Source organism: Zophobas morio, unplaced genomic scaffold (genome assembly GCF_036711695.1).
Source record: "Zophobas morio isolate AGI-343-1 ecotype UQ-CSIRO unplaced genomic scaffold, CSIRO_AGI_Zmor_V1 ptg000022l, whole genome shotgun sequence".
Classification (NCBI taxonomy): domain Eukaryota; kingdom Metazoa; phylum Arthropoda; class Insecta; order Coleoptera; family Tenebrionidae; genus Zophobas; species Zophobas morio.
The window spans coordinates 1,025,433-1,040,655 of NW_026972127.1; the positions used below are offsets into that span (position 1 = coordinate 1,025,433).

Here is a 15,223-nt window from a genome sequence, read left to right on the forward strand (position 1 = left end):
TATTGTTGTGAACCTCATCTTCGACCGTTCTGATGGGTATTGCTTTAATTACCGAAAACTAATAGGCTCACGATTTGTTTGTATTTCTACCGTTCCTGCTAATTAGCGCCGTCACTCGCAGACTCTTCAGCGCCGAAAAAATTAAACTTGACACTGATGCCTTTGAAGAGTGAAGAAAGTTAAAGGTTGGCGTCAAATGTTTTAGGACATCACGCAGAGGGAGTCGTCTAAGTTATGAAATAGTCTACGATTCCAAGTGTGTAGTAATTTATTGAAGCTTTGAGTACAGTGGCGTGGCAATAAATTTTCATTCCAATGGGCGGTTTGAATGAACCGCAAAACAAGAACGAAATTTGCATGTTTTCGACATTAACTTTGTGCACAACACGATGTTGCAAAAGCATTTTTGTGTCCCACGGTTAGAGATATTCAAGTAATTAAAATAGCGAGGGATTAGTAATGGTTGAAGAAGAATCGTCGTGTGAGACAATAAGAAGACGAGACGCCGCTGGACCGAGTTTGGGGGATTCCGCGCACAGACGTAACTTTTGGTATAAATATCCACAATTTTGGGGATCTCTTTACAATCTGCAAACATCAGCTAAATCGTGCACAATGCTGGGTCTGGTAAGTACAACCCCCTATTTTTTTTTGTCAAACCACAAAAATTGTCGTTGCAGATTTTCTCTTTCACGTTGTTCCTGTCGGTCTTCGCCGACGTGCGCGACTTGTACCAGAACCAGGACAGCCGCCTCCTCTCCCCCTTCGGGAACCGGCCACCCTTCGCCGTCAACCCCGGTCCAGCTATAAAATTCGAGACCCACCACCCGGGTCAAGAGATCGCCATTCTGCGCCAGGAGCAAAGTGTGGAACCCGATGGTAGCTACAAATGGGCGTAAGTGCATCATTCTTACTCAAAAATGGGTGCAATTATGGTTGTTCTAGGTATGAAACTGCCAATGGTATCGCGGCGCAAGAACAAGGGGGTCTGAAGCAACAAGGGAGTGCTGAGCCGTCGATTGCCGCACAAGGGTCGTTTTCTTACACGTCCCCTGAAGGACAACCCATTTCTGTGAGTTATGTTGCCGATGAAAATGGTTTCCAGCCACAAGGTGCCCATTTGCCCACACCTCCTCCCATTCCTCCTGCGATTCTTAGGGCTCTCGAGTGGATCGCTGCTCATCCCGAGGAGCCGAAAATTAATCCTAGGTTCTAGAGACTTGTGTAGTGTGTGTGTTAATATAACGAAAGTATTATTTTTATAAATAAATAAACGATTTTTGTATTGAAGTGTTGGTAAATTTCCTGAAGCCCTTAAGTGGGTTCCTTGTGTTTAAAAGGTTGCATAATCTTCAATAAAGATCGTTGGTCCGATTTTTCAGGTTTGTCACAAAATGTGGAATGGAATTTATGATTCATGATTTATTCAGTCGTTTTGCTGAAATCTCTAGATATTTCGATTTATGTATGCAACCAATTATACACCATCGAGTCTCCAAGACTATGCAAAGTTATGATTATAGCACAGATAGAGATCATTCAGGTGATCGTATGAAGGCGTGTTTTGTGTGTATTTCGTGTTTAAATGGTTGCATAATCTTCAACAAACATTTCCTACATTATTCAGTCGTTTTTCTGCAATTTCTTTAATATATTTGACTTTGTATGCAATCAGTTATACATCGACGAGTCTCCAAGCTCTAAGGTGTGGTCCGGTGAGGTCTGTGCTAACTTATAATTAACATGCCAGTGTTGCCATCTTCGAAATTAGAATGTTAATTCCTGAATGTTGGTGTTACGGATGCCAATGGGAACCTGCTTTCCGATAGATATATAACCACATTTGTTGATAAGGTATTTATCGTAAACACAGAGGAACTCGTGTCTATTTAAAATTCAGACGTCGTCAAACCACTGCTTCCTTTTTTAAAACAGATATCACTTGTCTGTGTTTTTGAATGTTGTGATCATTAAAATTAGTGTCGAAGTTTGTAACAGCCATTATTTTTTAAATAAGAAGTCGAATTTGGGGTCTAATTTGGAATATTATAGGCAAATATGCAACACAACTTCACTGTCAAAAGTGTGAAAAAACAAAAAATAAAAAAAAAATCCAGAATCGACCTTTGAAATTTCGAAATTTTTGAAATTTTCAAAAATTCGCATTTCGCAGCGATTTTTTCGAAAATGTTGCTTCGTGACCATCAACATGCTATCTTTTTGGAATCAGCGTGTCGAGATCTACGTCCTCGAATTTTTTCATAATTTTTAGACAATTTTTTTAAAATTGAAAATTTTTAATGGTCCCCCCTTCTTCAAATTTCGCAAAAATTTTGACATTTTCGAAACTCAACTAAATACATTTTCTTGTAGATTTCGATTTCTAGGACTCAAATCCGGCTTCGGTTTTTTGATACCTGCAACCGTTTGTCCAGAATCGGCCGTTGAAATTTCGAAATTTTTGAAATTCGAAAAATTCGCATTTTGCAGCGATTTTTTCGAAAATGTTGCTTCGTGACCATCAACATGCTATATTTTTGGAATCAGCGTGTCGAGATCTACGTCCTCGAATTTTTTCATTATTTTTAGACAACTTTTTTAAAATTGAAATTTTTTAATGGTCCCCCCTTCTTCAAATTTCGCAAAAATTTTGACATTTTCGAAACTCAACCAAATACATTTTCTTGTAGATTTCGAGTTCTAGAATTCAAATCCGGCTTCGGTTTCTTGAAACCTGTAACCGTTTTTCCAGAATCGGCCGTTGAAATTTCGAAATTTTTGAAATTTCCAAAAATTCACATTTTGCAGCGATTTTTTCGAAAATGTTGATTCGTGACCATCAACATGCTATATTTTTGGAATCAGGGTGTCGAGATCTACGTCCTCGAATTCTTTCATAATTTTTAGACAACTTTTTTAAAATTGAAAATTTTAATGGTCCCCCCTTCTTCAAATTTCGCAAAAATTTTGACATTTTCGAAACTCAACTAAAAACTTTTTCTTGTAGATTTCGAGTTCTAGAACTCAAATCCGGCTTCGGTTTTTTGATACCTGCAACCGCTTTTCCAGAATCGGCCGTTGAAATTTCGAAATTTTTGAAATTTCCAAAAATTCGCATTTTGCAGCGATTTTTTCGAAAATGTTGCTTCGTGACCATCAACATGCTATATTTTTGGAATCAGCGTGTCGAGATCTACGTCCTCGAATTTTTTCATAATTTTTAGACAACTTTTTTTTAAAATTGAAAATTTTTAATGGTCCCCCCTTCTTCAAATTTCGCAAAAATTTTGACATTTTCGAAACTCAACTCAATACATTTTCTTGTAGATTTCGAGCTCAACAACTAAAATCCGGCTTCGGTTTTTTGATACCTGCAACCGTTTGTCCAGAATCGACCTTTGAAATTTCGAAATTTTTGAAATTTCAAAAATTCGCATTTCGCAGCGATATTTTCGAAAATGTTGCTTCGTGACCATCAACATGCTATATTTTTGGAATCAGCGTGTCGAGATCAACGTCCTCGAATTTTTTCATAATTTTTTGTCAACTTTTAAAAAATTGAAAATTTTTAATGGTCCCCCCTTCTTCAAATTTCGCAAAAATTTTGACATTTTCGAAACTCAACTAAATACATTTTCTTGTAGATTTCGAGCTCTAGAATTCAAATCCGTCTTCGGTTTTTTGAAACCTGCAACCGTTTTTCCAGAATCGGCCGTTGAAATTTCGAGATTTTTGAAATTTCCAAAAATTCGCATTTTGCAGCGATTTTTTCGAAAATGTTGCTTCGTGACCATCAACATGCTATATTTTTGGAATCAGCGTGTTGAGATCTACGTCCCTGAATTTTTTCAAAATTTTCAGACAACTTTTTTAAAATTGAAATTTTTTAATGGTCCCCCCTTCTTCAAATTTCGCAAAAATTTTGACATTTCCGAAACTCAACTAAATACATTTTCTTGTAGATTTCGAGCTCTAGAACTCAAATCCGGCTTCGGTTTTTGATACCTGCAACCGTTTTTCCAGAATCGGCCGTTGAAATTTCGAAATTTTTGAAATTTCCAAAAATTCGCATTTTGCAGCGATTTTTTCGAAAATGTTGCTTCGTGACCATCAACATGCTATATTTTTGGAATCAGCGTGTTGAGATCTACGTCCCTGAATGTTTTCATAATTTTCAGACAACTTTTTTAAAATTGAAAATTTTTATTGGTCCCCACTTCTTCAAATTTCGCAAAAATTGTGCCATTTTCGAAACTCAACTAAATGCATTTTCTTGTAGATTTCGAGGTCTAGAACTCAAATCCGGCTTCGGTTTTTTGATACCTGCAACCGTTTTTCCAGAATCGGAGGTTGAAATTTCGAAATTTTTCAAATTTACAAAAATCTACATTTTGCAGCGATTTTTTCGAAAATGTTGCTTCGTGACCATCAACATGCTATATGTTTGGAATCAGCGTGTTGAGATCTACGTCCCTGAGTTTTTTCATAATTTTCAGACAACTTTTTTAAAATTGAAATTTTTTAATGGTCCCCCCTTCTTCAAATTTCGCAAAAATTTTGACATTTTCGAAACTCAACCAAATACATTTTCTTGTAGATTTCGAGCTCCAAAACTCAAATCCGGCTTCGGTTTTTTGATACCTGCAACCGTTTTTCCAGAATCGACCGTTGAATTTTCGAAATTTTTGAAATTTTTAAAAATTCGCATTTTCTGCGATTTTTTCGAAAATGTTGCTTCGTGATCATCAACATGCTGTATTTTTGGAATCAGCGTGTCGAGATCTACGTCCCCGAATTTTTTCATAATTTTTAGACAACTTTTTTAAAATTGAAAATTTTTAATCAACACGCTTCTTCACTTTTCGCAAAAATTTTGCCATTTTCGAAACTCAACTAAATACATTTTCTTGTAGGTTTCGAGCTCTAGAACTCAAATCCGACTTCGGTTTTTTGATACCTGCAACCGTTTTTCCAGAATCGGCCGTTGAAATTTCGAAATTTTTGAAATTTACAAAAATTTACATTTTGCAGCGATTTTTTCGAAAATGTTGCTTCGTGACCATCAACAGGCTATATGTTTGGAATCAGCGTGTTGAGATCTACGTCCCTGAATTTTTTCATAATTTTCTGACAACTTTTATAAAATTAAGATTTTTTAATGGTCCCCCTTCTTCAAATTTCGCAAAAATTTTGAAATTTTCGAAACTCAACTAAACACCTTTCTTGTAGATTTCGAGCTCTAGAACTCAAATCCGGCTTCGGTTTTTTGATACCTGCAACCGTTTTTCCAGAATCGACCGTTGACATTTCGAAATTTTTGAATTTTCCAAAAATTCGCATTTTGCAGCGATTTTTTCGAAGATGTTGCTTCGTGGCCATCAACACGCTATATTTTTGGAATCAGCGTGTCGAGATCTACGTCCTCGAATTTTTTCATAATTTTCAGACAACTTTTTTAAAATTGAAATTTTTTAATGGTCCCCCCTTCTTCAAATTTCGCAAAAATTTTGACATTTTCGAAACTCAACTAAATGCATTTTCTTGTAGATTACGAGCTCTAGAATTCAAATCCGAATTCGGTTTTTTGATACCTGCAACCGTCTTCCAGAATCGGCCGTTGAAATTTCGAAATTTTTGAAATTTCCAAAAATTCGCATTTTGCAGCGATTTTATCGAAAATGTTGCTTCGTGACCATCAACATGCTATATTTTTAGAATCAGCGTGTCGAGATCTACGTCCTCGAATTTTTTCATAATTTTTAGACAACTTTTTTAAAATTGAAAATTTTTAACGGTCCCCCCTTCTTCAAATTTCGCAAAAATTTTGACATTTTCGAAACTCAACTAAATGCATTTTCTTGTAGATTTCGAGGTCTAGAACTCAAATCCGGCTTCGGTTTTTTGATACCTGCAACCGTTTTTCCAGAATCGGAGGTTGAAATTTCGAAATTTTTGAAATTTACAAAAATCTACATTTTGCAGCGATTTTTTCGAAAATGTTGCTTCGTGACCATCAACATGCTATATGTTTGGAATCAGCGTGTTGAGATCTACGTCCCTGAATTTTTTCATAATTTTCAGACAACTTTTTTAAAATTGAAAATTTTTATTGGTCCCCACTTCTTCAAATTTCGCAAAAATTTTGACATTTTCGAGACTCAACTAAACACATTTTCTTGTAGATTTCGAGCTCTAGAATTCAAATCCGGCTTCGGTTTTTTGATACCTGCAACCGTTTTTCCAGAATCGGCCGTTGAAATTTCGAAATTTTTGAAATTTCCAAAAATTCGCATTTTTCAGCGATTTTTTCGAAAATGTTGCTTTGTGACCATCAACATGCTATATTTTTGGAATCAGCGTGTCGAGATCTACGTTCTCGAATTTTTCATAATTTTTAGACAACTTTTTTAAAATTGAAATTTTTTAATGGTCCCCCCTTCTTCAAATTTCGCAAAAATTTTGCCATTTTCGAAACTCAACTAAATACATTTTCTTGTAGATTTCGAGCTCCAGAACTCAAATCCGGCTCCGGTTTTTTGAAACCTGCAACCGTTTTTCCAGAATCGACCGTTGAATTTTCGAAATTTTTGAAATTTTCAAAAATTCGCATTTCGCAGCGATTTTTTCGAAAATGTTGCTTCGTGACCATTAACATGCTATATTTTTGGAATCGGCGTGTCGAGATCCACGTCCCGGGATTTTTTCATAATTTTTAGACAACTTTTTTAAAATTGAAAATTTTTAATCAACACGCTTCTTCACTTTTCGCAAAAATTTTGCCATTTTCGAAACTCAACTAAATACATTTTCTTGTAGGTTTCGAGCTCTAGAACTCAAATCCGACTTCGATTTTTTGATACCTGCAACCGTTTTTCCAGAATCGGCCGTTGAAATTTCGAAATTTTTGAAATTTACAAAAATTTACATTTTGCAGCGATTTTTTCGAAAATGTTGCTTCGTGACCATCAAGATGCTATATGTTTGGAATCAGCGTGTTGAGATCTACGTCCCTGAATTTTTTCATAATTTTCTGACAACTTTTATAAAATTAAGATTTTTTAATGGTCCCCCTTCTTCAAATTTCGCAAAAATTTTGAAATTTTCGAAACTCAACTAAATACATTTTCTTGTAGATTTCGAGCTCTAGAACTCAAATCCGGCTTCGGTTTTTTGATACCTGCAACCGTTTTTCCAGAATCGACCGTTGACATTTCGAAATTTTTGAATTTTCCAAAAATTCGCATTTTGCAGCGATTTTTTCGAAGATGTTGCTTCGTGGCCATCAACACGCTATATTTTTGGAATCAGCGTGTCGAGATCTACGTCCTCGAATTTTTTCATAATTTTCAGACAACTTTTTTAAAATTGAAAATTTTTATTGGTCCCCACTTCTTCAAATTTCGCAAAAATTTTGACATTTTCGAGACTCAACTAAACACATTTTCTTGTAGATTTCGAGCTCTAGAATTCAAATCCGGCTTCGGTTTTTTGATACCTGCAACCGTTTTTCCAGAATCGGCCGTTGAAATTTCGAAATTTTTGAAATTTCCAAAAATTCGCATTTTTCAGCGATTTTTTCGAAAATGTTGCTTCGTGACAGATCAACATGCTATATTTTTGGAATCAGCGTGTCGAGATCTACGTCCCCGAATTTTTTCATAATTTTTAGACAACTTTTTTAAAATTGAAAATTTTTAATCAACACGCTTCTTCACTTTTCGCAAAAATTTTGCCATTTTCGAAACTCAACTAAATACATTTTCTTGTAGGTTTCGAGCTCTAGAACTCAAATCCGACTTCGGTTTTTTGATACCTGCAACCGTTTTTCCAGAATCGGCCGTTGAAATTTCGAAATTTTTGAAATTTACAAAAATTTACATTTTGCAGCGATTTTTTCGAAAATGTTGCTTCGTGACCATCAAGATGCTATATGTTTGGAATCAGCGTGTTGAGATCTACGTCCCTGAATTTTTTCATAATTTTCTGACAACTTTTATAAAATTAAGATTTTTTAATGGTCCCCCTTCTTCAAATTTCGCAAAAATTTTGAAATTTTCGAAACTCAACTAAATACATTTTCTTGTAGATTTCGAGCTCTAGAACTCAAATCCGGCTTCGGTTTTTTGATACCTGCAACCGTTTTTCCAGAATCGACCGTTGACATTTCGAAATTTTTGAATTTTCCAAAAATTCGCATTTTGCAGCGATTTTTTCGAAGATGTTGCTTCGTGGCCATCAACACGCTATATTTTTGGAATCAGCGTGTCGAGATCTACGTCCTCGAATTTTTTCATAATTTTTAGACAACTTTTTTAAAATTTAAAATTTTCAATGGTCCCCCCTTCTTCAAATTTCGCAAAAATTTTGCTATTTTCGAAACTCAACTAAATACATTTTCTTGTAGATTTCGAGCTCTAGAACTCAAATCCGGCTTCGGTTTTTTGATACCTGCAACCGTTTTTCCAGGATCGGCCGTTGAAATTTCGAAATTTTTGAAATTTACAAAAATTTATATTTTGTGGCGATTTTTTCGAAAATGTTGTTTCGTGACCATCAACATGCTATATTTTTGGAATCAGCGTGTTGAGATCTACGTCCCTGAATTTTTTCATAATTTTCAGACAACTTTTTTAAAATTAAGATTTTTTAATGGTCCCCCCTTCTTCAAATTTCGCAAAAATTTTGACATTTTCGAAACTCAACTTTGTACATTTTCTTGTAGATTTCGAGCTCTAGAATTCAAATCCGGCTTCGGTTTTTTGATTCCTGCAACCGTTTTTCCAGAATCGGCCGTTGAAATTTCGAAATTTTTTAAATTTCCAAAAATTCGCATTTTTCAGCGATTGTTTCGAAAATGTTGCTTCGTGACAGATCAACAAGCTATATTTTTGGAATCAGCATGTCGAGATCTACGTCCTCGAATTTTTTCATAATTTTTAGACAACTTTTTTAAAATTGTAAATTTTTAATGGTCTCCCCTTCTTCAAATTTCGCAAAAATTTTGACATTTTCGAAACTCAACTAAATACATTTTCTTGTAGATTTCGAGCTCTAGAACTCAAATCCGGCTTCGGTTTTTTGATACCAGCAACCGTTTTTCCAGAATCGGCCGTTGAAATTTCGAAATTTTTGAAATTTCCAAAAATTCGCATTTTGCAGCAATTTTTTCGAAAATGTTGCTTCGTGACCATCAACATGCTATATTTTGGAATCAGCGTGTTGAGATCTACGTCCCTGAATTTTTTCATAATTTTCAGACAACTTTTTTAAAATTGAAATTTTTTAATGGTCCCCCCTTCTTCAAATTTCGCAAAAATTTTGACATTTTCGAAACTCAACTAAATACCTTTTCTTGTAGATTTCGAGCTCTAGAATTCAAATCCGGCTTCGTTTTTTTGATGCCTGCAACCGTTTTTCCAGAATCGGCCGTTGAAATTTCGAAATTTTTGAAATTTCCAAAAATTCGCATTTTGCAGCGATTTTTTCGAAAATGTTGCATTGTGACCATCAACATGCTATATTTTTGGCATCAGCGTGTTGAGATCTACGTCCCTGAATTTTTTCATAATTTTCAGACAACTTTTTTAAAATTGGAATTTTTTTATGGTTCCCCTTTCTTCAAATTTCGCAAAAATTTTGACATTTTCGAAACTCAACTAAATACATTTTCTTGTAGATTTCGAGCTCTAGAATTCAAATCCGGCTTCGGTTTTTTGATACCTGCAACCGTTTTTCCAGAATCGGCCGTTGAAATTTCGAAATTTTTGAAATTTCCATAAATTCGCATTTCGCAGCGATGTTTTCGAAAATGTTGCTTCGTGAACACAACATGCTATATTTTTGGAATCAGCTTGTCGAGATCTACGTTCCTGAATTTTTTCATAATTTTGAGACAACTTTTTAAAATTGAAATTTTTTAATGGTCCCCCCTTCTTCAAATTTCGCAAAAATTTTGCTACTTTCGAAACTCCACTAAATACATTTTCTTGCAGATTTCTAGCTCTAGAACTCAAATCCGGCTTCGGTTTTTTGATACCTGCAACAGTTTTTCCGGAATCGACCATTGAAATTTCGAAATTTTTGAAATTTTCAGGAATTCTCATTTCGCAGCGATTTTTTCGAAAATGTTGCTTGGTGACCATCAACATGCTATATTTTTGTAATCAGCGTGTCGAGATTTACGTCCCTGAATTTTTCCATAATTTTAGACAACTTTTTTAAAATTGAAATTTTTTAATGGTCTTCAAATTTCGTCCAATTTTTGACACAAAAAATTCCCACATGCTGATTCGAAACATTCGATTTAAAAGTCAAATTAATAAAAATCTTAAGTATGTTCACATTTCAGAAGACGGAAAATTTGATGAATTTTAATGTTCAGATTCCAGCTTATTTCTATATTTTCAAAATTTTCAAATTAAATTCTGATAACATTGAAACTAACAAACATTGGCGAAAAACGCCTTTAGATCTTTAGATTACTACCAAACATTCAACAGTTGTTATGGAACCTGAACACAATTATGACGTGGAAAATTTTAAGTATCATAATCCTTGAATTTCTTGTTCAGTTGGACGATAAATTAAGATCGCTGGTATTTCAAATAAATGTCTGTAGCTGGTCTAGACGAAAGGTTATACACATTTACCGTTAAGAAAAACCACAACGAATCTTAAAAACCACAACGAATTTTAAAAATCCCGATTTTTTTCAACTTGACGACCACTGGGGTTTAAATAACTTACATTCCTCTTATAAAACTTATTTTATTATTTTACAACAAAACCTCAAACAACTGTCATAATCATATCCGGATTAAAATCTCCTATAAACAGGTTCACGTTCAGCAGGCTGGGGGTGAGCGGCGATCCAATCCAAAGCCCTCTGGATCGCAGGCGGGATTGGGGGCGCTACCGGCAAGTGACTCCCCTGGGGCTGGTACCCATTCCCGTCCGCCACATACGACACCGAAACCTGCTCTCCCTCGGGAGAAGTCCAGTGGAACGCCCCTTGAGCGACCTTCTCCAGCTCGTTCCCTGCAGCCCTCACTTGAGCCCTTTCTTCAGCCGCGATCCCGTTCTCCGTTTCAAAACTGCAACCCTGAAGATGTCACCGCGTCGAAACCGGTAGCCGCTCACTCACCTGAACTGGTATCCGCCGTCGGGGTCCACGTCCTGGCTCTGGCGCAGAATGGCCACCTGGCGTCCCGGCGAGTAGGACGCGGGGGCGGCTGGCGCGAACGAGCGACTGGGGGCGGCGAAGGGGCGGTTGGACCTGAGCAAGTGCGAGACGTCGGCGTGCGCCGCCAGCGCAAGGGCACACAACAATATCTACAATTTGAAATTTTCAAAATAAAATTTGAAATTTTGAAAACGTGGATCGCGAGCACTCACCAGTCGGAACATGTCTGGGTGAAGATCGGATCGATAGTAATCTAGTTCCAGGAGGTGCTGATATTTATAGTGGATGCTAATTAGTCGGAGCTTCGGATTCACGGAGAAAATCAGGTGCGACTCGTCCATGACAATAAAATGACTCATAAATAATGGAAATTACGAAGGTGGTGTGATCTATTGGGCCACTTGGTGCCAAACTGGTACCCGAAACTCGATTTTGGGATACTTGGTATTACCACACGGATTTTGATTTAAGAAGTTACCTAACGTGTGGCGCAACGCAGATTAGATTTTCATCGAGCGGAGAATAATAGCGTTCAATTAATAACACAGAGCGATGATTTTTATAAAGGCTGTAAATCTTCGGCGTGACACCGTTTTAGCATTATTTTTTTAGCGTCACGTTTTCGATCCTCAAGCCATTATTTCGAATATGTCAAATTTAATTCACAATGAGCGGAGACGGGTGCATTTGCACTTTGTAAACGTGACTGTTATAGTGTGAAAAGCCATTAAAATGCAAATTCTTTCGGTAGTGGTCTGCGCCACTGGTGGTACAGAATTATTGATACTTTGAAAGGCGGTACGAAATTTAAAATGGTTTCATAACAGATCCATCAAGAAACCTTTATCAAGGCCGGTCACTATTTGCTGCGACCTCTTCAAAAGATGATATTACAATGTATGGTATGTGACATTTATAAAAAGTGGATACAATTATGTAAAATTGTAGCAGAGAGTGTCACCATAGTTTTAATTGTACCATGGAAAGTTTATTTCCTTTGGGAAAAATTCACACTCTTAATGGTCACATAAAATAACCGTAAATCATTTCGATTTTTACATAATGTTCAAAATCGTCAACTGCAATGACGCTTTCGATTGTGGTTTTGAAAGAATCACTTAATTCTGGATATGGCTTTTTGTATGTAAATCATGATCGTCTTTGAATAATGTAAAATGTAATCAAAGATCCTTGTATCTTCACAAATTTGGAGACATGACATTATTTATTTTTATCATTGGGGACTTGCGTCATGCGACTGTTGCAAAATTCTTCAGGCGAAGCTTAAAACAGGAAGATGCATTTTGAAACGTCGAAAAATGTTGCTCGGATTTTATTTAACAAATTGACGTCATGAATTCTAAAGGGGATGAACTGAGAAATTTGCTGCCGTTTTGCCAACTAAGTGAAAACTTGTTTACATTTTTACATAGAGAATGGTTATAAAATTAATGGACGTGATATAAATATATATTATACTTAACCATGACCTGAAAACTGAAGAAAGATCATCAATCAAAGGGAACTAAGTTGATAACAAATGTAAATATCTACACGAAAAAAAGAAAATCGTGATTTAGACATAAGTGTGAATAACAAAAGATCTTAAGATATTTTAAAGCAGATGACACATGATCTGAGATATGCCGAACCAAAGTAGGATTGGCAATGAAATGCTAATTTTCATAATTGTGTGACTATCCTTTGTTTAGGAAAATCAATAAATCTTGGTAAATTTAAGATTGTTTAAGTTCCTTATTACTTGCCGCCACATTTATAACAATTTATAACAACAAACTCGAAGCTACTTTTGGATTTTTTTCTTCGAAAATTCGTACAATTTTTCCAGAATCGCTAACAGAAATTTCGAAATTCTTTGATTTTTTGAAAAAAATTACTTTTAAACTCAATAATTTAGAAACCTTCCGGGACCTTAAACATGTTACGTTTTCAAATCAATTTCAAATTTGTGTGGCCTTTTAGACAATATTTCCGAAAGCTCATTTTTCCAAAAGTTAACTAAAACTACTTTTTATCAATTTCAAATTCTAGAAGGTATTTTTGGTTTTATTTGTTGGAAAATTCCTACAAATTTTCCACAATCGCCAACTGAAATTTGCCAAAAACAGTCTTATCTTATCAAAAACTAGCCCCGCCCACCCGCCCTCTAATTTTTTAGAGGGTATGTTAATTGCCAAAATCAGTCTTATCTTATCAAAGACTAGCCCCGCCCACCCGCCCTCTAATTTTTTAGATGGTATGTTATTTTCCAAAATCAGTCTTATCTTATCAAAGAGTAGTCCCGCCCACCCACCCTCTATTTTTTTAGGGAGTATGTTATTTGCCAAAACCAGTGTTATCTTCTCAAAACTAACTCCTAAAATCAGTCTTATCTTAACAAGTACTAACCCCGCCCACCCACCCTCTATTTTCATGGAAGGTATATAATTTTCCAAAATCAGTCTTATCGTAGCAAGAATTTTTTGTGTTTTTTTAGCAACTTCTCCGAAACTTCAATTTTTGACACTCCTCTTATGAAATATTCAATTATTTTTTAATCGCATTCAAAAATTGTTTTAAAACATTTTTTTGTAGGGTTCGACCTCCAAAAGTCATTTTCGGTGCCATTGTTTTGAAGATGTTACTTCCATAATAGTCTATAAAATATGACAATTTTTAGAATTAAAAAAAAATGAGTTTCGAAGTGAATATTTCGAAAACTTTGCTCCAGGATCTCAAACATGCTTTATTTTTCGAGTCAGCATGCTTAGAATTTTTTGTGGATTTTTAGGTAGTTTTTCCGGAAGCTCAGTTTTTCAACTGTTTTTGAAATTTTTTGACAATTTTTCCACTAGTTTCAAAAATCTTTTTTAAATCTAGCATGTTTTTTTGTAGGTTTCGACATCCAAAAGTAATTTTCGGTTCCTTTATTTTGAAAATCTTAGCTTTTTTTTGAAATATGGCAATTTTTAGGATAAAAAAAGACTTTCGAATTGAATATTTCGAAAACTTTCCTCCAGGATCTTACACATGCTTTATTCAAATCAGCTCGCCTAGAATTTTTTGTAGATTTTTGGTTAATTTTTCAACTCGTCTTGAAATTTTTGGACCATTTTTCGACTAGTTTCAAAAATTAGGTACAACTATTTTTTGTAGATTTCGTGCTCTAGGAGCTATTTTCAGATTAATTTCGTACAGTTTTTCCATGGCAAATTTTTGGATTCTTAAAAATTTGACTCTCAAAACGAATATTTCGAAAACCTTCCTAAAGGAATCATAAAGATAATATAATTTTCATTAATTAAAGTTGAGGTCAATCTCCTAAAATTTTCTGTGTAATTTTAGGCAACTTTTCCAAAAGCTCTATTTTTCAAATAGTTTCCCTCATGAAATTTTTGGACGATTTCTCGACCACCGTCAAAAATTTGCTACAAATATTTTTTGGACATCTAGAAGTCATTTTTTCAAAAATTCCTACAATTCTTCTAGAATTGCCACTTGAAATATGGAATTTCTTTGATCTTTGAAAAATTTCTACTTTCAAACTCAATAATTCAAAAATCTTCTTCCGGGACCCTGAACATGTTATATTTTTCAAATCAACTTCGAGATCAATTTTCCAGAAATTTCTGCAGACTTTTAGACAATTTTTTCGAAAGCTGAATTTTTCAAAACTCCATTTTTATCAAATTTTCGACCACTTTTCAAAAAATTATCTGATGCTACTTTTTGTCGATTTCGCACTCTAGAAGTTATTTTTGGTTTTATTTTTTCGAAATTTTCTATAAATTTTCCAAAATCCCCAATTGCAGTGTGAAAATTTTTGAAATTTTAAAAAATTTGACTGAAATCAAAAAATTTCTCGAAATCTTTCTTCCGGTACCCCAAATAAAATGTTATAGTTTCGAATCAGCACGGAAATTTTCAATTATTTTTCAACTGTATTCAAAAATTGTTTTAAAACATTTTTTCGTAGGGTTCGACCTCCAAAAGTCATTTTCGGTGATATTTTTTGGAAATGTTACTTCCATAATAGTCTAT

The 15,223-nt window shown here is 34.9% G+C and overlaps 2 protein-coding genes across 2 annotated transcripts; one reads left to right on the forward strand and one right to left on the reverse strand.

The window, feature by feature from the left end:
- The first annotated feature begins 599 nt into the window (after window positions 1–599).
- LOC135133545 (endocuticle structural glycoprotein ABD-4-like) lies at window positions 600–1,290 on the forward strand. The gene is made up of 3 exons (XM_064061996.1): window positions 600–627; window positions 681–895; window positions 946–1,290. The coding sequence occupies exons 1-3, from the start codon at window positions 616–618 to the stop codon at window positions 1,214–1,216; spliced, it is 498 nt and encodes a 165-aa protein (XP_063918066.1). The 5' UTR covers window positions 600–615; the 3' UTR covers window positions 1,217–1,290.
- Window positions 1,291–10,751: 9,461 nt separating this feature from the next.
- On the reverse strand, window positions 10,752–11,538 carry LOC135133562 (endocuticle structural glycoprotein SgAbd-4-like). Its single transcript, XM_064062015.1, has 3 exons — window positions 11,395–11,538; window positions 11,144–11,331; window positions 10,752–11,093 (listed from the first exon to the last, which is right to left on the reverse strand). The coding sequence occupies exons 1-3, from the start codon at window positions 11,521–11,523 to the stop codon at window positions 10,817–10,819; spliced, it is 594 nt and encodes a 197-aa protein (XP_063918085.1). The 5' UTR covers window positions 11,524–11,538; the 3' UTR covers window positions 10,752–10,816.
- Window positions 11,539–15,223: the final 3,685 nt, after the last annotated feature.

Excerpts from the sequence above, each read along its gene's own strand:
- LOC135133545 (XM_064061996.1), top strand. Across the intron at positions 896-945 it reads GATGGTAGCTACAAATGGGC|GTATGAAACTGCCAATGGTA; the intron begins GTAAGTGCATCA and ends TGGTTGTTCTAG.
- LOC135133562 (XM_064062015.1), bottom strand. The coding sequence starts at position 11,523 with ATGGACGAGTCGCACCTGATTTTCTCCGTGAATCCGAAGCTCCGACTA. Across the intron at positions 11,332-11,394 it reads ACCCAGACATGTTCCGACTG|ATATTGTTGTGTGCCCTTGC; the intron begins GTGAGTGCTCGC and ends TTCAAATTGTAG. Across the intron at positions 11,094-11,143 it reads GACGGCGGATACCAGTTCAG|TTTTGAAACGGAGAACGGGA; the intron begins GTGAGTGAGCGG and ends TCAGGGTTGCAG.